Raw genomic sequence first — 21,513 nt, forward strand, 5'->3', positions numbered from 1 at the left:
TGGGGACTGGCACAGAAGGAGGCAGCTGTAAGCTGCAGAGTGGACCCTTGAGGCCCCAAGGCAGCCCGTTGCTGTCGCTATGTTCACCACCTGGACTCCTTTTTCCGTGGCTTCCCTGTTCCTCCTCCACCCGGCGTGTGCACACTGGAGCTCGTCCTCGGGACTGGCCCGAACCAGAGTCCCCATCCCACTCAGAAACTCATTGGTCCTCTGCCCCTTCACTCAAGGAGCCAGCACACCCTCTGCCTCCGAGTAAACCTCGGGTCCCAAGTCATCTCGACAGGAGCTTCCTGAAGCCTGCCTTCCCGGGAAGGAGATGAGAGATGGGGTCAGAGGGTGAACGAGTTTCAGAGGTCAGAGGCGAGCAGTGTGTACACAGTTTATATTTACACAGTAGTCAGGGCCACGTCACTGGGGGTATTCAAGTGTAGGAGGAAGACTGGATGACGGGTTAGAGGCACAGGTGTGTCTAACGTGTCGGCAGCGCAACAGGTTGGGAACTGAGAGAGCGTGCCATCGAGGGACGGGGGCATCTGAGGAATGTGTAGAAAGCAGAAAGCAGAAGGGTCGAGATTGGATCCAGTCGGTGCACTGATTCCATGCACGAGCCCTCAACTCCACGCCAGAGCTCTAGAAATGACGGGAAAGAGACGGCAACGCTTAATAAAGCTGCTGGATCCCGTGAGACGCCTGAAAGAGAAATGGGATTGGACGACGGAGGACATTACAGCCCCAAAATCAGGAGGAAGAGGGTGCGCGTGCAGGGCAGGGAGGGCTCTCAGGGACTCCAGGGTCCCTGGCATGGCCCAGACCGAGGGGCGGGGCTTGCATGAGGAGGAGGAGGGGGGAGCGGGTACCTGGAGCCCCTCACTCAGGGCTTCGAAGGTGGCAGTACATTAAAATCCAGTTGAGTCCTCAGTATGAAGTTGAGCACCCGGAGTTCCCCTGCCCACCCAGGATTGCAAGCCTCACCAGACACGGTTTCTCTTCCACAGCCTTTAGGCCGTTCCAGCCTCCTCCACCCTCCGTGAACTCCACCCTCATCTCCGCAGACTAATCCTTAGCTCTTCCCAGTTTCGTTTCCCCAGCAGGAAGTTACCCAGAGAACGGCCCTGGGGAACTCAGGATTGGATGCCTTGGGTGCTTCAGCGGCTAGCACCCCTCGCACGCTGGCGCCTCTGTTTCCAAATCTCAGGAATTTGCGCTCCAGCCAGAAATTCCAAGACCCAGCACCCCAGAGCTTTCCATTACCTGGACTTGCTGGCTTTTCACCAACTATCGGAGCTTAGCTGAGAGAAATACTAATCTTTTTTTTTTTGCAAGAAAAATTGCTTTATTTTTTTGTGTGGCCACACAAGCAATACAAGTTTAAATGTAAATAAAATCAGAAAATTCAGGCAAGTACTAAGATCACTCATAACGCTATTATCAGATATACCTACTGAAAACATTGAGACCTTCCAGGAACCAACCATTACAAAACACAATTAAAGAAAACATTCTTCGTACAATAACAGAAACAAATCCCTAAGAATAACATGACAAAAAACATGAAAGACCTATTCAGGGAACAGTTATAAAACTTAGTCATAAAGTCATTAAAGAAGACTTAATGGAAATAGACTCCAACTTCACAGATTTTTAATATTATATAGATGTCATTGTTCCAAAACCAATTTACAGAACTCCAATTATACGCCTCCCTAGATTTTGGGTGAAACTTTACAAATTGATTTTAACATACAAATAGAGCCAAAGGAAGCCAGGGATTTTTATTTAAAAAAAAAAAAAGAGTGAGAGGGAACACAGTTTCCTATGAGATATTACTAATTACTTTAAGATTCTAGTAATTAAGACAAGGTAGTATTTTAATTTATTTATCCTTCAAGTCTTTAGTCCATTTAGAGTTGACCTGTGGGTGTGCTACAGGGGAAGGGTCCAATGTCGTCCTTTTGTGGGTGCATGCCCAGTTTTCCCAGCGCCGTTTGTCAGAGAGATAGCCCATCCCCCTATTGTGTGTTCCCGGCAGCCCCGCCCACGGTCAGCTGGCCGGGTGCGCAAAGTGCAGGCGGCAAAAGCAAAACCGGGCAAGAGAGACTGCGTCAAACTAACAATGAAACAATCGATACAGTGAAAAGGCGAGCTATGGGAAGGGAGGAAATATTTGCAAACCGTAACACCGAAGGGGTTAGTCTTCAAAATAATGAGGAGCAAAAGTTGATAGCAAAAACAATTAAAAACAAACAAACAAACAAACAAATAACCTCACTTAAGAAACGAGCCAGGCTCTCGAAGAGACCTTTCCCCCAAGAAGACATGCCAGTGGCCCATGGGCCGATGAAAAGATGCTCAACATCACTAATCACCGGGCAAATGCAAATGCAAACCATGAACTACCACCTCTCATGTGTTAGAATGGCTACTATATAACCTATTTTTGAAAAAACCAAAGACACAGCACTGGTGAGGGTGTGGAGGGACTGGGACCCTCGTGCACTGTTGGTGGGAGTACAAAATGGTACAGCCACAGTGGAAAACAATATGGGAATTCCTCAGAAAATTAAAAGGAGTACTATGTGGCTTTCCAGTTAAGCAACTAGTTACTAGTTCAACTAAATCTACTGATGGCTGTAATATGGTTTATAATCCCGAAACACTCAGGAGACGACACAGACGGATTATGCACCCGGTAAAATGCAATGGCGCCCTTAGATGTGCCAAAATTTTCCTCTTTGCATGGAGTGATACACCCGACAAAGCAGGTGACAAACGTGGGTAGGAGGCAGAACCCCACTTTTATAAAAACTCTACATGCGCAGGGGGACAGGCAGAGTCAGAAAAAAGGCTGGAGGGACAGGCCCCAAATTTTAACAGGTCGGAGCGAAGGACTGTGGGAGTGGCTTTTTTTTTTTTTTTAATGATTTATTTTGCTAATGTTAAAGATAAATGTCGTCCTGAAGGAAGAGGTTTATTACTCACAGGTCCCTAGAAAGAGGAGGTGCAGTCGCCACAGGGCCGGGGGTGGGGGCAACCACCAGGGTTGCTCAGGGGGCGGAGGGGGCGAGGGGAACACAGGGCCAGGAACCTTTAGCATAGCTCCCAGGGAAAGGCAAGGCAGGGTAAGCAGGCCGGGGACTGGCTGGTTTGCGGGTGGGAGGCAACAGGTGAGCTGTGGGGCCGGTTATCCTCCTTGCGCCTGGGAGGGGGCCCTGCCAGGCATATGTTGTGGCCATGAGGGGGTCCGGGGTGCTGTCTGGAACCGTGGAGCTGAGGAGTCTCGAGAGCACAGGTTATCCAGGTATCTTGGCTGCCTTCTTAGATCTGAAAGGGTAAATACAGCACAGGGTCGCATTGGAGAGCGGGTCGTCCCGCCTTGGGCTCGGTGACATGCCACTTGGATCCTCCCTGAAGAAGCACGAGCAAGTCCCAGGAGCCGGGGAGGCTGTCAGCAAGCAGACTCTGGGTATCAGCCCCCTTTAGGGTAGCCTGGGCTGCACAGAGCCCCTTGCTTAAAAGGCCACGCCCCTTCCTGGGTGGCCCGCATTCAGGGGCTGCTCCAGGGCAGGTAGAAAGGCGTGACTCCTCAGATTGCTCTAGGACAGCTCTGAAGGCCATCGGAGCTCCAGGGCTCCCCCAGGCGCGGTGGGGTGAAGGGGTGGGCTGACACTGTCCCTGGGCTGCGTCCCAGCTGGACGCCTCCTGTTCTGCAAGTGTTGGCTCCTGTATAGCACGCTCCCTCTGGGAGCCTGCTTCCCGGGGAACCCCCTCTGACGTCCCCCAGCAGGAAAAAGACCCCAACCCTGGGGGCGGAAACATCCCAGCTCAGGAGTTTCTGCCCCTCCTAGCTTTGTGACATGCCCAGCCCATCTCGGTGGGCAGTTCTGAGTCTCCTGTTTGCCAGGCACTAAGTAGGGGGACGCAAGGCAGGCAGATTACACAATGGAATGAGCGCTGGCGGTGGAGTCCTAGGGTTCGAACCCCAGCTCTACCACTCGCTCGCTGAGTGCCTTTGAGTAGGCGGCTTCACCTCTCTGAACCTCCTTTTCGCATCTCTGGGATGAGAGTAGAAAACCTGCCTCGTCAGGTGTTGTGAGGACTGAATTAAACAACGTGTGCAAATGGGCTTAGGACGGTATCTGAGCCCAAAGCAAATATGAATGCGCAGCGGTTGCCGTGTTTACTGTTATTATTAGAAGGAGCCAACTGGAGTTGTTAAAGTGGCCTTCGGCCAAGACAGCATGGATTAAAGAATGAACTCGGAACAAAAGATGTGAAAATTCCAGGCTGGAAAGTTGCCCTAAAATAGGGGAGCTCAGCCCGAACCTGCATGAGGGCGAGGGACCTCTAGCAAGAGGCCGTTTCTTGGGAAAGAACGGCAGCCAGCCGATGCCCCAAGCTGTGCGGAGGGGCGGGGGAAGGGTGACAGGGAGGAAGCAGAAGGTCTCACCTGTATGTTCCAGGAGCCCACCGGAGACCCGTTCCATTTCTTAAAGCATGGGTAAGTCAGCCAGACCCTGGCCTGTCCCGCCAGCCGCTCCCAGCCCCCTGGTGGGTTGTCCGCACCGACGTTTCCGGTCGGGTCAGCTGGGTCCAGAATCACGGGCCTGAAGAGCGACGTTTCGAGAGGGACACGTGAGGGGCGGGGCTGTGTCTGGGTGCTCCTGCTCTTGCAAAACACCAGCCTGGGGCGGCGTGGGAGTCGGGGGAGGGGGGAGGGCGCAGCAGGGCCCTGCGGCGTGGTGGGCAGTGAACCTGGGACAAGGACCCCTTGCACGTGGGCCTCACAGACCCGAGTGAAGTGTCCCCTCTGCCCTTTATTAGTGGTGTGTCCTTGGGGAGGTCCCTGGAGCTCTCTAAGCCTCGGCTTCCTCATCTGCGAAATGGGGCCAGTTGACCACGCTGAGCCAAGGCACGTGGAAGGCTCCGCACAGTTCTTGGGAGCATAATGAGAGGCTGATACACATCAGTCGGAATGAAAATAATTCTTGCTGTTGTATTAGAATGCGTGAGTCTTACAGCAAGCTTTCTGTCCCTGGGAACAATGATTACGGCTGCTGCGGCTGCTGTCATTTCAGCTCAAATTTCAGCTGTTTCGCTCACTCCTGTCAGGGTCTGGACAAGCTCCCTGCCTCTCAGAACGCTAGCCGGCCTCTGCAAAGCAGTTGGCACGGCGGTGGCCTCTCAGGGTCAGGGAGGAGGTGACCAGTACGAATGGAGCCTCCCCCTTCCTCATTTCCAAGGCACCACAGCCGTATCTGGGGGTTGGGGGGTGTCCATCTCTGTGGGGGGCTAGGCCCTGTGGGGATAGAGTACCTGGGTTTCTGGAGTTGCCTGCGCAGGTATGGGCCAATAACAGGGTGGCTCATGTCGTAATACTTTGTCCAGTAGACGCAAAGCTTCCAGTAGTTCACAACTAACTCCAAGACGGTCTGAAACCCCTCGGCCATGATGAAGTCTGCTTCCTTGCTCCCCTGCTCCCAAGCGTAGACTGTGAGCAGCTCCAGGGCGTACTGAGGCGGCAGGGGCTGTCTGAGCTCCTGCTTACACTGAGAAGAGAAGAGCAAAAACAACCAGGAAAGTGGGTTTGTCCAGCTTTGAGCAAAGCACATGTCCCATGGGCCAAATCCAACGTAGGGCTCCTTTTTGGAAATCAAGTTTTCTTGGTGCAAAGTCACACCCATGCATTTACAGACGCTCTCTGGGTGCTTTTGTGCCACAAAGGCAGGAGTTGAGTAGGTAAGGCAGAGACCATGTGACCCACAAAATCTAAATTGTTCTGTGCTGCCTCGCTGTTTGGGGGAAAAGCTCGCTGGGCCCCGGATTCTGACGAACAGGGGTGTGCATCATGGCTCCACCCCCGTCTGGTTCTGGGCAGACAGACGACTTAGATTCTGCAGAGACGACTCTTGCAGCTTCACTTTTCTTATCTGCCGAGTGGAGGGTAATCATAGCTTCTCCCTCGAAAGGTTATTATGGAAATTAACGGAGAGGAAGCACTGGAAGTGTTCCTACGTGCCTCAGAGAAGCAGACAAAACTCCCTCTGCAGGAAGACACAGAACGCAAAGCCTCACGTTACTTCACAGATAACTTCAAGTACGGTGACCGGCACACACATAACCAGGCACACAATGAAACAGGACACCAACGGTGAGGACCAGCAGGAAAAAAAAAAAAAGAAAAAAGAGGAAGTAGTGATACATTCACAAAACTTGAGACAGAGGAGGGTCCAAAGCAGGCTTTAACGTAACTGGGAACATTATGCAAAGAAGGAACTTGGACCTGCAGGAAGTAGTGGGGTTAGAGGCCAGGTGCCCTCTGCTGCCCCCTCCCCCTCCCAGCCTCTCCCTCCTCCTTCCCCTCCCCTCCCCTCCCCTCCCTTTCCTTTCTTCCTCCTTTCCCCTCCCCTCTCTGTCCTTCTGCCCTCCCCTCCCCTCCCCTCCCTGCCCCCTCCTCTCGCTCCCTTTTCCCTCTTCCCCGCCTCCTCCTCCTTCTCATCCACCCCAGAGCTCCTGCCTGGGCAGGCCGGCCGTACCTCTTGGTACCAGTACTTGACCAGGCGGATGAGGCTCTTGAGCTTGGCCGGGCGATCCTTCAGGAAGGCTCGCTGCAGCTCCGTGAAGCAGGTGGAGAACTCACCCTCTCTCCCCAGGCGTTCGCACTCTTGGATGAGCTTGACGTAGATTTGGGGTTCAGGTCTGTAGTTTTTCGTCACCTGACCTGTTAGGGACGAATCCGTAACTTGAGGATGCCGGCTCTGCCCCGAGGGTCTCTGAGTCTCTCTGGGGAGACAAGCCGACTGGCGGTGGTGCAGCAGGAAGAGCCATCTCTAGCCCCCCCTTCGCCCGTCCACTGCCATCGAAGGTGGTTGGCTTCTGCGGGATCCATTGCCCCGGCTGCTTTATCGGTCACGTCCGCCTTGCCCTCTGCTCTCCATTCACCCTCGGCGGCGTCTTGCATTTCCCTCGCTACACACAGACCTTCTCTAACCTCTAGGCCTTTGCCCATGCTGTTCCCTCTGGCTGGTACGCCCTTCCTCCCCTTCTCTCTCTACGCTTCTTATTATTATCCTTTTGGGAGGGGGAACCGTTGTACCCTAGCAGGCAGCACAGCACACAGCAAGGGATAGTCCCAAACTCTTCTCATTTCTGGTGCTTTCAGAGTTTTGGTGTGTTCCTCGTGCGTCCCCTCTTGGAGATCCCACCCCTCGTTGTAAGTGTGATGAGGCCTCCTCACGTTTTGGGGTGAAAGATGAAATGAACATGTTGACCTGACACCTGTGCAAAGCTGAACCACTTCGCCTTGCAGGCTTGCTAAGAAATGCCTTGCTCCCAAATTGTGCCGATTCGCTGCTTAATGTCGCTCCCGCGACCCATCAGACCTCCTTCATTCTCTCCCCAGAGGAGAATCTAAGACTTCTTTCCCGTTTGAAAGGGCTGCCTGGTTTTGGGAAGACTTTCAGACCCTGAGAGATTTCTGATCAGAAATGGGAAAAGAGAGAGACAGGAGCCCTGACTTAGGGCAGAGGCTGGCACCCTGGTGTGGTGTCGGGTGGGGGGGGGGCACTCACCCAGGACATCAAAGGCGGGCAGGACATCAAACTCCACCCCCTTCTGGGGACAGCTCCAGGAAGGGCCATGGGAGAGTGTGAAGCTGAGTGAGCGAGGGTTCTGTATCACCCGGCCGTTCCCCCATCTGTGGCTCTGCAGCATCGCTGTGCTGTGACTCTGCAGCGTCGCTGTGTTGTTCTGGATCTCAAACTGCACCCCAAACATTTTCTCTCTTTTGCAGGCTTCCAGCTGCCTTCTGATTTCCTGGATGAACTCTTTTCGGTGATCAAACTGCTCCTGAAAACTCCCGAAGGTGCTCAGGAAGACCACGAGGTCAGCATCGGACCGGCCTCTGAGGGTGGTGCCTTTGCCGGAGGAGCCGCCCTGCAACAGAGGGGGAGAAAGGGATCTGACTTTTTTTTTTTTTTTGAGAAGAGCCTTCCTAAATCAAATGAGAACAATCACTAACATTCCTTTCTTTCTTTTTTCAAAAGGATGCTTATTTATTTATCTATTTTTAGAGAGAGGGGAAGGGAGGGAGACAGGGAGAGGAAACCTCATTGTGTGGTTGCCTCTCACACGCCCCCACCCAGGACCCCGCCCACAGCCCGGGGTGAGGGGGGTGCCCTGACTGGGAATTGGAAATCAGCCATCCTTTGGTTCGCAGGCCGGCGCTCCGTCCACTGAGCCGCACCAGCCAGGGCATCACTAACGTTCATGAGCACTAGCCACAGTTCTGAGGGCATCGCCAGTTTTGACTCATACGATGCTCCCAAGGACTTTGCCATTTAGGCACTGTTGCTATTAGTCCCCACCTTACAGGTGCTCAGGGAGGTCATAGGTCAGCCTGAGCCACAGCTGACAGGCAGCAGAGACACAGTTCAAACCCCAGCTGCCTTGTCCTGGAGTCTGTGTTCTCCACTCCCCGGCCTTTCCTGTCTTATATATCATTCCATACTGCAGTCTGGCCCATGCTGGGTGGCTTACTTAATCTGCACAGCCCTGCAAGGTATAGGGAGTTTCTGATGGGGAAACTGAGGCACAGAGCGGTTAAGTGACTTGCTCAAGATTTAGAGCCAGTAGGTGCTGTCTGCTTTTAAAATGCATACTCTTTTTGCAATTACTATTAAATGTACTAAGGGTAATGTTGGTTACTACAACATTGTATAAATTTCAAGTATACAGTTTTGTAATACGGCATCTGTGTGCTTTATCATGTGCTCACCATCCAGGCCTAGTCTCCTTGTGTCACCTTGTGTTCGACCCTTTTTTTATCCTCTTCGCCCTCCCCCCACCCCCTCTTCACCTCAGGCAATCACCACTCTGTCAGAATCTGTACTCTTACTAAGCTGCAGAAGTGGTGAGCCCTCGGCCTGGCCATTCATTAGCAGATTGTAGCTCAGAGCTGGGCCCCAGTGCCCCTGTCTCAGAAATGGACGTGGCCCGGGACGGTGGTTCCTGAACTTCACCTGGGCCTGTGTGAAACAGTTACAGGCATCGGACCTGACCCCAGAGTCTGTTTTCACATGCTGCGCTTATGTTTCTGGTGCGGGTCAGTTTGAAACCACCAGCCCCCAAGACCTCCATGTTTTTGCTCTCTCTCTTTCACTGGGGAAGCTGGTGCCCGTTCGGCCACGCCCCCTCCACCCCCCGTTCTGGCAGGCAGGTGGGCTCACCTTTACCACCTTCAACACCCGGACAGAGCGGCCGCCACCTCGGAGGAAACACCTCTCCTTCAGGAAGCTGCAGATGATGTCAATGGCTTCATTGACCCTGTCTCGGAAAGGGCCGTCTGGCAGGAGGTGGTCTTCGATGAACTTGTCCAGATCCCTGGCTGAGGTCCTTCGCAGCTCCATCAGGATGCTCCGGCGGGACAGGAAAGCCAGTGGCGAAGGAAACCAGCAGCGGCTGTCTTTTATATTGCCCAGGTCCCAGCTGCTCTCGGTTTCGTTTCCTGGGGGAAGGGAGGAGCTACATTCTTGCTTCTTATCAGGTCAAACCCCCTGGGGAGTGTCCCTCCAGATCCAGGAGCTGAAAATCTGCCTCCAGCACTTGCGTCCCCTCAGACTGCACTTGGGAGACATTGCTGTTGAACCCCCATCCACGCCTCGCCCCCGAGAAATAAGGACTGAAAACCGGGTTTTGGTTTTTTTCTTCTTCCCAGTTTTTCGTGGTGCTTGTGACAAAATTGTTCTATAGTCTCCTACAGTCTTTCCCACACTGTAGGTGCGTACTGCAAAGAGGGAAAACTTGGGAGGCAGAAAACCCCTTTCGTAACCCCAAACCTCAGAGGTGACCACTGTGCACATTTGGGGGGTAGATCTTTTCAGAAGCTTTCCTAGGTTAACACACACACCTACACACGAAAATTCATGATTCTCTTTCCTTTGCTTTTTTTTTTAACGGCATCCTACTATACTTTTTTCCCCTTTTGATTAATAGACTTTATTTCTTACAGCAGTTTTAGTTTGACAGAAAGATTGAACAGAAAGTGCAGAATTCATATATGTCTCCTCTCCTTCCACCCATAATTTTGACTGTTTTTAACCTGAGTGCATTCGTTGTAAGAAGTGAGTTGCTATTGATTCATTATCATCAACCAAACAGAATTTGGAGTTCCCATGAGGGTTCGCTCTATGGTGGACACTCCCTGGGTTTGAACAATGCATGATGTCATGCACTCACCATTGTAAAATCACGGAGGACAGTTTCCCCTTGTCCCGCTCATTCACTCCTCTTGGGGCAAATGTTTCTTCTTTTCTGACACATGCGTTCCGTGCCAGGAAGCTCCCCCCACCACTGGTCCCACTTGAGCCCACCCTTTTAACGATTGTTCTTTTCATGGGCAGTGAGTGCGAGATAGTTTTCCGTTTCTCCTGAGCATCCTTTGACCCACGTGTTAGTTAAAAGTGTGTGATTTAGTCTCCAGGTATTTTGGAATTTTCCAGGTAGCTTTCTTTTATTGATGGAGTGTCCGATTCCATTGTGGTAGAGGGTAGGCTTGATGATGCCCATCCTTTGGACTGTGGGAAGGCGTGTTTTGTGGCCCGAGTGTGGTCTGTCCTGGCGAGTGTTTCTGGTGTGCTCAGGAAGTGTGCATTCTGTTATTGTTGGAGGAAGTCGTGTGTAGACACTCATTAGCTAGCTTTCGTAATGACCCTTCTCTTTTTTTAAGGAGAGGGGAAGGGAAGAAAAAAGAAAGAGAAACATTGATGTGAGAAAGCAACATCGATCAGTTGCCTCTCGTACCTGCCCTGACTGGGGGTCGAACCAGCAACCCAGGCATGAGTCCTGACCAGGAATCGAACTGGCGACCTTGCGGGACGATGCCCGACCCATTGAGCCACACTGCTCAGGGCCAATCACCCTTCTCTTAACCAGCACATCAATTAATTGACACTCCCTCTTCCTGTATACCGTGTGGACTTTTGCTCAAGGTGAAAACGTAACCGCAGAGGCGTGGGCGTCCGCCTTTGGAACGCACACCTTGCCCCCCCAGTGGGATCGTATGTGTGATAAAGATCCCGCTGGCTCCCCAGTGCCTTGATGGGGATTGTACTCGTGAACAAAGTGTATACTTTGGACTACACATATATATTAGACTCCACACAAGTGCAAAAGAGACCTGTCTTTAGAAAGCCGCCATGGAACTCTCTGGAAAGATGCAGTAAAGGCAAGCTTCACAAAGCATTGTGTAGAATTAGGTAAGGGCGAGACAACTGGAAGAGACTGAGGACATACTTGGAGGGATCCAGAGTTTCGCCCTCGGGCCTCTGCAGGCGGCTTTAAGTTCTGGTGCCCATTCAGGACACGTGAAAGGAGGTTCCAGACGGCGCATTCTGGTGTGCTTTGTTCAGGACAGAACGTGCTGGACTCCTCAGGGGCCTGCCCTCAGCGCAGAGGCCTGGGTCATTCTTGAAAGATTGAAAAATGAAGGCCCCTGTGAGGGCCCTGGCAGCCAAGTCAGAGCATTGTGACACTCTGGCGTCCCACCTATGAACTGGAGGACCCACAGGAAGACACGACTTGCTCAAGAGCACACGGCAGTTTGGGGCCAGAGCCAAGCAAAGACATACCTGTTCCATGGCGATGGGTATTCCCGTGCTGCTGCGACGGGTTGTTTAACCTTATTAGGCCAATGACCCCGGGCAAGGCCGCCTGCACCGAGGAGGGGCCCGCCCGCGGGTTTCAGGGGACGGACTGTTTAATCCACCTGGCCGTGGGCCAGCCTCTGCTGCATTCACCAGGAACCACGCGCCCTTTGACCCTCCACTCCCCTTCCCGGGCCTCCTCACCTTTGTCAGGCCTGCGGGGGGGACCAGACCTTGGCACTTGGTCTCACCTCTCGGAAGTATTTATTATTGTTGCCACGTTCCGGGTGAGGAAACTGAAACTCAGAGAGGTGAGGCTCCACCCCCGGAAGGTGACAGCCACTCGGGACCCGAATGATGAACTCGAGTGGGTTGAAAAGCTGGTATGCATTTTTGGTTTGCTGCTTTCTACCACCTTGTGTTGCCTCTGTTTTATGTCAATGGGAGGAAAAAGGTCATGAGCCGAGTCAGACATACTGACGATCACCCTTCCTCATGTCTTTCTCTCTGCTTCTTTGGCACGTGCCCGCGCCTGGGGAGGGAGACCAAGCATTTGAGGTGGCAATCTGTTTCTTTTCCATTGCCCGTAACTGGGTGGTGGCGGTGGCTGAGATTGCTGTGTTAAGAAGGATTCAGAGGCCGCTAGCAGGCTCCGGGGGAAGGATGCCCTATGGATTAGTGGTGAATGCTGTGAGCCCGGGGCGGGGAGAGAGGCAACAAGTGTGGCCTGCCATTCCTGGGAGGCCTGTGCGGCCCTGCCTGGGTGGCCCTCATCAGCACCGCTGTCCACGTGGTGGCTGCTAGCTGGATGGTAGAAAAAAACAGGACTCTAGGGCAGCTTCGGTGGGGGTGTACGCACAGAGGTCACCCAAGGAAATGCTTTTTGATAGACACCGTGTCCCCCGGACAGAGCAGAATCTTCTGGGCGCCGGGAGGTGGCGGGCAGAGCCCGGGTGGGGTGCAAGGAGAAACCTCCCCAGGAGACGCGCCGCCCCTTTGGGGGCGAGAGCCGGGAGCGGGGACTTGTCTCAGACTTGGCCTGGAAGAGAAGTGTCTGTGGGCAGCAGCTGGCTGCTCCTTCTGGGAAGTGCCCAGCACTCCTGATCCACTGCCTGAGCTCTTCTGGGATCAGCTGCAGTGAGAGGAAGAATTCCACTGAGTGTTCCCTGCTCCACTCCCCGGCGGGCAGGCTGGGGCTCTCGAGTGAGGAGGGGCCCTGGGGAAGGCTCGTTGGTTGCAGGAGGGGAGGCGAGCAATGAGAAGGAGGGGTTTGATGGTGCTGTTAGTGCCAACCGAGGTGTCGAGGTTGCCCGGCAACCCGGCTCCCTCCCTGGCGCTGCTGTGCTAAGACCTTCCCTTCTCTGGGCTTGGGGTCACTCATGTGGCAGGTGGGCGAGCTGACTGAACTGGGCCCTGGATCGACTCTACCGTCTCTTTTCGCCTGGGGAAAGGCTGGGGAAGGAGGGAGAAGGTGCGGATGCTGCCTGGCTGGTGCGGGCGCCAGCACAAAGCCCTCTCCTGAGGGGGCGGGGTCAGAGGAGTTGCCTTGAGCCCAAGATGAAACCCGCCAGAAAGCAAACTCCCCGTGGGCGGAGCCCAGCCCACGCCTTCCTTGTTCACCGCCATGTCCCCAGTGGCTGGAACATAGTAGATGCTCATGAAACACTGACTAGCCGAGTAGCACCATGTATCCTGGTGGGGGTGGGGGGGGGGATGGACGTCCAGAAGCCAGAAAGGAAGGAGCAGAGGCCACCAGTTTTCCTGAATATTCCTACTTTATTTTTGGTTACATCATCACAAAGAAACGCAGTGGACGGTTCTGCATGCACCGGAAGGCGAGAGTGTATTCTGGGTGGGGTGGGGTGGGGGGGAGAGGGGGACGGTTATGTTGGTGGGGACAGCGGAGAGCGCCTGCGCCCGGACTGCGGGCGCCGCGAGCTTGCCACATGCTGATTCCAGCGCCAAGACCAGCGTCAGGCTTGGGCCACGCAGCCAGCATGCTTTCTCCTCAGGGCGGGCCGTGGGAAGGAGGGGGCCACGGGGGGAAGACGGCAGCCAGGAAGCTGCTGGCCGCCTCGGGGAAGGCGGAGAACTTGCTGTTTAGAGAGGGGTGACCGGGGCGAGAAATTGGTGCCGGCCAATGAACCGCACGGAGAGCTGGGGGTGGAGAACGCAGACAGGAGGGCCGAAGGGCGAGCGTTTGGAGAAGGCGAGCGTCTGCGCGCCCACCTGAGGACCCCTGCAGACGGCCGTGGGCAGGCGGGCAGGGCGGGGGGGTTTGTACAGGGCAGCCGGGGAAAACCCAGACTTTTTTTGTGGGGCGCCGAAGGCTGCCCAGACCCAACCTCAAACGTATGTTCGTCCTCCCTGCCTTTCTCTCCTTAAACCATTTTTTTTTTTTTTTTTTTTAGGAAAAAGTCTGGACGATTCCTGATGGACTAAGAGCTGTTAGCATATCGGGCTCTGTCACTAAGTTCTAGATGCGCGGTGTCGGGCTTGTAGTCTTCCAATACACACGGCGGAGGGTGGGAGGGGCGGAGACAGACAGGCGGATGGAGACAGACGAGTCTGAGGCTACTCTGCGTGAGACGCGGGGCAAGAGCGCCGGAGAAGAGAGTCAGAGCTTCAGGGACGGGGGTTGTGGGTTCATGTAACTAAGAGCAGAGGAAGGAGAAACCCAATGCTGGGGGCTTCGGCGAGGCCCCCCTTGAGCCCAGAGCTTGGGTTTCCAGATACCTTCTGCGTGCACCTGGGGGGGCCCCCCGGGGCCGGGAAAGCTCCTGTGGGGGGCGTCTACACAGCCCGCAGAATGTGAAGGGCCCTCGGCCCAGGGCCACCCGGCCATGCCAACAGAAGTGGGTAGCTTGAAGAGTGTACAGGTGGAATTTCAGGTTCTGCTGGCCTGGCTGGTGGTGAGAGGAAGCCAGGGCATGAGGCGGTGTTAAGATATTTTTTGCTTTTGCTATTTAACCCCTTTGGAGAAGGAGCGAGGGGTGGGGTAGAAAGGGAGAGTTTCATGTGGTGGGTGGGACAGAAAGGGACAGAGAGTGGGGGGGACTAGAAAACAGGTGTCGTTTTCTTGCTAGGAAGCAAACAGGTGACATCCTGAAGGAGGAGGTTACCGGAGTCCCTTTATGTATTTTTCAGGTCCACTTCTCAAAGTATCTGGGGGCTGGGAGGGTGTGTTCCTGGTCACCAGGGAGCTTGAACACGGTGGCCCGTTTCCCTGGCAACTGGGGTGTATGTGTGCAGAGGTGGCGGGGCCCTGGCTGTTCCACGTCTGCCCCCGAACACAGGGTCCCCACAGCGCTGAGGGGATCCACAGACGCGACACGGGAAACACCAGTTGTGTGTGTGTGTGTGTGTGTGTGTGTGTGTGTGTCTGTTCAAGGCCAGGAGGGTCTCCAAACAGTCCTAAGTGATGAAAACCGCTTGTAACTGCCCACACTGGAAGGCTGTGGAACGAACAGCCTCCTTGTACGAATTCCCCCACCCCTGCCCTGACGGCCCCATCCTGGGGAGACCAGAAAGGGGCCGGGTTCAGAGCCCGCATCTCATCACGGCAGCAGCAGCAGCAGCGTGGCGGAGGGAGGAGGCGGTCTTTGGCGGCAGTGCCCAAGGTGAGGGGGAGACCCCAAAGAGAGGCGCAGGGAGGGTGGCAGGGGACGGGCGTAGAGAAGAGAGAGCAGAGTGCCGTGGGCTGTCGGGTCAGGCCGGGGGGCGGGGTGTGAGCTGGGCAGGGGGCGGGACATGGAGCCGGAGACCTGGGCACCATCCTAGTCGCTCGACACGTGGTTCTCGTTCTGTAGCTGGTGCCAGCGCTCGATCTTCTTGTCCTTGTTTTTCAGACACTCGTACCAGTGTTTTAAGCGCTCTCCCTTGGCCGAGATCCCCAGCTGGCAGCCTCCTGGAGGACGAGGGCAGGGGGGGACAGGCGGTCAGAGCGGGGGGACACGTGGGACTCTCATTCAGGACCCAGATGTCCGATTGGGGAAAACCGCCACCGGGCAGAGACTCCCCCCCCCCCCTCGCCAGCGCCCCGGGATCCGACCTCTCGGGAGGGCGGTTGTCACGGCCACGGCGTGGTTACTGCTCCCGGCCCTCTCTGCCTGCGGACTGACCACCCCCTCGGGAACTGCCAGTGGCTCCTACGGCCGCTTGTTAAGGCTTTCCCCGACATCGCTGCCCACCCACGGACACTTGCCTCCCGCTGCCTGTAGAAGCTCGTCCTCTGTTTTCAAAGAGTTCCATCGCCCCGCCCAGTCCTGCGCCCGCACCTGTGCTCACACCCTGCCCCCTCTCCCATGGCTGCTGCCCCTCATCATTCGGAGGGGGGCCGGGGACACTAGAACCCTCATCCCAGACCTGCCTATGGAGGGAGGAGACAACCTCCGCGCCCTGCCTTCTGCAGAGCCGCAGACCCCACGCTGCTGCGAGGTAACCGTTCTGCTGGAGGCAGTGTGGTCAGCAACCAGGCAGTCAGGCTCTCCGACTGGACCTGCATCGGGACCACGGGCTCTGACCCCGCATATTTGGACGATATGCCCCAAGAAGAGAAAGGCCCTCCTGGCCAGCCAGGCAGCCCTGGGCCAGGCTCTCCCGTCCCAGGAAGACAGAGGGCAGGGCTTCTCTGGGAACGGGGCGCACTCACCGATGTAGTCGTTGGACTTGCCGATGTCATAGTCCCAGACCGAGATGTCCAGGGACTTCTTCGCCAGGTCACTGTGTTTGATGTCATAGAAGAACTCCTGGATGCGAGAGAGGAGGACGTGGGAGTCAGAGGGTCCCCTGAGCCTCTGGGGTCTAGGGGTTCATGGACTGGCGGGAGGCCCTTGAACTAGGCACCCTGGGAGCAAGGGGTTCTTCCTACTGAGCCTCTGGGCCAGGCCTGACAAGCCCTTTCCCACAGACATTCTGTAAAACGAAGTCCCTCCCGGCCTGCCATTCTCTCTCCGGGGGCTCTCTGTTGGAAAGGGGGGAGGCCAGTGGAGTTTCACTGAGAACACAGTCCTGGTCAGGTTTCCCGGAAGGCAGCTGGCCATGAGCTCGGCTCTCCCCGTCGTCATCGTTTAGGGATCAAAGGTGGGTGAGGGGACTGGGACCGACCTGAGCAAGAGGTGCTTACGTTTCCAGTGCTTTTAAAAAGTGATAGGAATATTAATTAGAATATTACAGTATATGAAATGTTTGTGTATCCTACTACATGAAATATAGTATGAATATACCACGTTGTGGTTTTCTTTCTCCCTTTTATGTAACACACGGCAAAAAACACAGCCCGCTGGTGAACGCTTTTCTGCGTCACCATTATAATGGCTCCATCTTGCGGCCCTGTGGCTGTACCGTGACCCAGTGCCTGACAGGTGAGTTTTTAGTTGTTTCTCACTTTTCCTGACTCTTAACGATGGGATGAAAGGCACCCTTGTAGCTAAACCACGGGTACATCTGCGGTGACGGGGGTGCAGGGAGTGACACATGTAGATTTGTGTTTTAGAAAGCTCATGCTTCTGCGGAAGATGGGCGACGCGCTGGGAGGTGAGTCGGAGGTCTACTGCAACAGTCCAGGCATGAAATGCCAGAGTCTAAGCCCAGGCGGTGGGAGTGAACACAGAGAAAGGGGCGCATTCAGTGGGGATCTAGACAGTGGCTCTAGGAAGACCTGATGTCCTGGGTGGATGTGGGGGGAGAGGGACAGCGACAGGGCAACACCAACTGGGTGGACGGGAAAGGGCATCACTGTCCCTGCTTATTCCCTCAAATTTCAGCATTATAGGCTGTTAAAATTGGTGAAGATATTGGAGACGATGCAATTCTGTATCTCTTCAAACGCAGCTTCCTGCCTAATCTATAGGTTTTTACTTTTAGGCTTGATTCCCTCCAGTGACGGGAAACTCATTACCTATCCTTTAGATAATCCAAGCTGATCTATGAGAGAAAGGTTTTTTTTTTGTTTTGTTTTGTTTTTTGATGTGCCTGACAGCACCGAGGAGGGAGCCCCTCCCTCTCTCTCACACACAGGAACTACTCCGTAGCACGACAAAATGGGGCGGCCTTACCTCATTAAATTCAGGATTCAAGGTTTTCTTCTTAATTTGTGTCTTGTGTTTGGCCTTCTTTCCCATGTCCGGTTTCAGCCAGCTGCGCGGAGACACAAGAGGCTGTTAGGAGTGAGGTTTAAGGACTAAGAATAGCCCCTTAGTGACAGGACCCCAAAGGGTCTTTCCAGTGTCAGGAGAGTGGCGGACGAGCAAATCGGATCTCGAATCGACACTGATGACGGCCATGTGCAGCAGTGTCTACCCTGCCCTCTCTCAGGCCACGTGACTGCCCTCCTCTTGCCCCAGCTCTCCCTCCCGCCCCCCACACAGGCAGGTCCCTTAAGGAAACCCTTGTCACTTTAGTCCCATCATGGCATCTTCTCAGAGGACCCTGCCTGACATGGGTGACAAAGTCTCTCCTAGTCCCCCTGGGTGAGGTCGCTGGGATGACCCCCAAAGGCTGAGGTCTTCTTTCTGAGCGTTCCCAGACGGAACCTGGAAAAGGCCACACTGCCGCTCTGGTGGTGGGGCTCCGGCCGCCTGGGGGGTGGGGTGCTGATCCTGGGGGGCTACAAATGGGGCTGCTGTGACCTTGCTGGCTGTCCCTCTCCCACAGGAGGGGACTGAGCCACAAACCTCTCCTACAGGTGAGCGACACAGCAGTCTGACTGCTGAGGCTCCAGCCTCACCCTTAGCCAGCATCTGTCTCACTGTGTGCCCTTGGGCGGGTCCGTGTCCCTCTCTGGGCCTCAGTGTACAGTGGTGCTGGGGAAGCCCTCTGGTCCCCCTTTTCGAAGGACCCAGGGCCCCCTCTGGGGCCGGATCACGGTCCCAAGGCACCGACTCACAGCTTGACGAATGGATCTGAGTAGCCGTTGGCGTCCATGGCAGCCAGGTGCACGCAACGTATGATGCCCACGATGAGGCCTCCCTGCTGTGTGCTGTACATGAGGGACACCAGGATCTTGCCGCGTTCCTCTATGTCGCCGATGCGCTCCACCTGCTGCAGTAGGGGAAGAGGGCGTGTGAGCCTGGGCGGGGAGCAGGCCAGGCAACTGGAGGGGAGCATCGGGGAAGCACTCGTGGGAAGGCGCAGGAGCTGGGCCAGCGCTGGTGCATTCAGCACCATGGACAGCAGACCATCCCTGCCCCCTCCCCCTGCTCCAGGGAGAGGGACTGGTGAAAGCCTTGGGGAGCCAGTCTGAAGCACAGGAGACCAATGGTTTTACTTGGACCCAGACACAGGCTAAGCCCTGACTCTGGCGACAGGCTGAGTTTGATCCTGGCCAGCGACGACCCGACTCTGCCCCAGGACTGAGCCTTGACCCTGAGTTCAGACTCCCCTGATACAACCGGTCTTCTCACAAATGCAGCCCCCGGGGTCGCACAGAGGCCTAGGCTGATGGCCCGGACATGCCGCCCAACCCCAGCCTTGGCCACACACACAGCCCAGGGGACGCCCCCACGGAGGGACGGTGGCCTTGCTCTAGTCCTGCAGGATCTTGGCCTGGCCAACAAGGCCAAGGAGTTCAAGGGTGTCCCTGGCATGAGAGGACGGGGCTCCCCCCACCTGGGCTCCAGGTGGGTGGAGCATCCACCTGGCCTCTCGCCCCAGCGCCTCGGGCAAGGGCAGCTCTCACGTGACCCAAGGGGCAGGGGGTTGGGGAGGAAGGGTCGGGATGGGGCCCGGGAGGGGAGAAAGGGAGACGCCAGGCCCCGGCTGTGGCTTCGGCATGTGCTCTGCGCTCACCTCCTCCTCGTAGAGGGCCATGCCTCGGGCGGACCCGGTGGTCCCGGCGCGCTTCATCTTAGGAGGAAGCAGAAAGGAAAGAGCACGTTGTCTATGGGGCTCACCCCCCCGGGCGAGGAGGGCCAGGCACCCTCAGCCCTCCAGCAGCACCCCAAGCCACAAGGACAGGCTTTCCAAGCTTCTGTGGCCCCCCAGCTCTCCCCACTAAAGCTGAAATTTACAACATTAACCACTTGACACCATGGGAGTGCACCGTAACCTATGCTGTGGGTTGTATTAATAGCCCCATTTTACAGATGAGAACACTGAGGATCAGAGTGGTCAAGCCACTTGCCCGAGGTCACACAGCCAATGAGTGGCAGAGCGCCCCATTCACAAAACACATAGGATTCGATCTGCGCTGGCTGAGTGGCACGGGGGTCTTGGGGTCTGGCCACCAGGTGCTTCTTCCTCCACGGCTCCCAAGGTTCTTTTGGGGGGACTCTAAGGCTCTGGGGAACAGAGTGTGACAGCCGCTGGTTAAAGACAGCCTCCCCACTTTAGAGACGAGGGAAACTGAGGCCCAGAGGGGAGGAGGGGCAGCACCTACGCAGCCCCTGTCCTTGGTGGGGAGTATGGGGGCAGTTGGTGGTGGGAGGACCAAGGACAAAGAGCAAAAGGCGACGGTGAGCGGAGGCCCGTGCGGTCCCGCCCCCTCCCTGCCTCGGGGGCTGGAGGGTCCAGCAGAGCGAGGTGGGCGGGCCCAGGAGCTGCTGACTCAGGCTGGTGGGGGGGCGGGGGGCGGGGGGCGGGGGCCTGGCTGCTGTCTGGACCAAAGGGACTCACGGAGTGAGGGAAGGAAGAGGAAGGAGGAGGAAGCCCGAGGGACCTGCCGTCACCAGGCAAAGACCGAGCGGAAACGCGACACTCCCAGGGCTGCCCTCAGCGATTCATCTGGAACCTGGCACCCGGTGTCAGTTCTTCCTTGCGACCGTCACCGCCGTGGCTTGTTCCTTCGCCTGCGCGGCACGAACCCGCGCGCAGCACGCAGACATTCCGTCTGTGGGCCAGCCACCTGGTGGGAGGTTGCTACAAGCTTCCCCTTCCCACCTGACACAGCTTCCCCGTGGGGAGCTGGCCCTCTGCCCGGGGGAGCTGGCAGGCTGGCACGTGCAGGGGGCCTGGCCCTGGCTGGCGCTGGGCACAGCCGTTGGCGTGCAGCGTGACCTGGGCGACTCGCTGCCCCTCTGGGCCCCAGGTGGCCCCTGTGCATCCAAAAGGGGGGGTCGGATTGTCTCTAAAAATACAGGCTGCAGACCCACCCTCCCTCAGGAGGTCAGGATCTTCGTTTCAGAAGCTCTGATTTTAAAATCTCCAGTTGGTTCCAAGGAGCAGCCCAGTTGGAGGCTCTCAACTTGGTTCTTGTTCTTTCTCAAAGGGCGAGTATCGCACCCAACAACAATAACTGGCACTCTACTATCCCATTTTATGGGTGAGAGGTTAAGGCCCAGAGAGGTTAAATAACTTGGCCCAGGTTTAGAACGAATGGCAGAGCCAGGGTTCAAACCCAGAGACTCTGGCTCCGGAGTCCTTGCTCTAGCGCTGTGCTATCCTGCCCCCTGCTTAGGTGCGCGGTGCTTTATGGCTTCATGAGTGACAGGTGGGTAGGGCAGTATTATTCCTTTAATAACAACAGTTAACAAGCTGTGGCGCTCACTGCGCACGAGGCTCTGTTCTGATCATGTCTTTCGCACAGCGCTCCCATGAGGCGGGTGCTGAAAGCCCGTTGGCAGGTAAGAAAAACCGAGGCTTGGAATAGCTCAGACGCTTGGCCGGGGCCGGGGAGCAGGCACGTCGCAGAGCTGGGCTTTGAACCCAGGCTGGCCACACTGCCACAGTGCTCCGCCCTCCCCAGTTTTACCACAGAGGACCCTGCCATCCAGAGCAGTGAGGCTCGCATGGGGCCAGTAAAAGGCAGAGTCAGGGCACAGCCACGATGCTCTGAGCGGAAATCCTCACGCTCCTCTCAAAGGCCACCACATCTCTGCTGCCTGGCAGCCTGCAGGCCCAGGGGAAGGCTGCACCCCCTGCAGGCCCAGGGGAAGGC

The 21,513-nt window shown here is 55.9% G+C and overlaps 2 protein-coding genes and 1 long non-coding RNA gene across 9 annotated transcripts in view; 1 reads left to right on the forward strand and 2 right to left on the reverse strand.

Annotated features, from left to right (window-relative positions):
- Window positions 1–1,307: 1,307 nt before the first annotated feature.
- On the reverse strand, window positions 1,308–11,401 carry OAS1 (2'-5'-oligoadenylate synthetase 1). Its single transcript, XM_045845891.1, has 7 exons — window positions 11,290–11,401; window positions 9,225–9,502; window positions 7,569–7,932; window positions 6,534–6,718; window positions 5,314–5,546; window positions 4,448–4,604; window positions 1,308–3,321 (listed from the first exon to the last, which is right to left on the reverse strand). Exons 1-7 carry the CDS (start codon window positions 11,384–11,386, stop codon window positions 3,316–3,318), a joined length of 1,320 nt encoding a protein of 439 aa, XP_045701847.1. The 5' UTR covers window positions 11,387–11,401; the 3' UTR covers window positions 1,308–3,315.
- Window positions 11,402–11,892: 491 nt separating this feature from the next.
- LOC123823310 lies at window positions 11,893–15,627 on the forward strand. Its single transcript, XR_006786519.1, has 3 exons — window positions 11,893–12,022; window positions 14,051–15,259; window positions 15,488–15,627. It is a non-coding gene; the product is annotated as an uncharacterized LOC123823310 (long non-coding RNA).
- RPH3A (rabphilin 3A) overlaps window positions 15,254–21,513 on the reverse strand; it is a 165,301-nt gene continuing 159,041 nt past the window's right edge. For 6 of the 7 annotated variants that reach the window (XM_045845844.1, XM_045845852.1, XM_045845861.1 and 3 more), the window contains 4 exons: window positions 19,428–19,484; window positions 18,526–18,680; window positions 17,696–17,777; window positions 15,914–16,387 (listed from right to left, as the gene is read on the reverse strand). In XM_045845844.1, coding sequence (XP_045701800.1) covers window positions 15,923–16,387; window positions 17,696–17,777; window positions 18,526–18,680; window positions 19,428–19,484 — 759 coding nt within the window. In that variant the 3' untranslated portion in view covers window positions 15,914–15,922. Of the gene's footprint in view, window positions 15,547–15,913; window positions 16,388–17,695; window positions 17,778–18,525; window positions 18,681–19,427; window positions 19,485–21,513 lie in introns of those variants that run through there. The other variant, XM_045845877.1, reaches the window with a different exon arrangement.

This window comes from Phyllostomus hastatus, unplaced genomic scaffold, assembly GCF_019186645.2.
Source record: "Phyllostomus hastatus isolate PE091 unplaced genomic scaffold, TTU_PhHast_1.1 phas_contig_1162, whole genome shotgun sequence".
NCBI classification, from domain to species: Eukaryota; Metazoa; Chordata; class Mammalia; order Chiroptera; family Phyllostomidae; genus Phyllostomus; species Phyllostomus hastatus.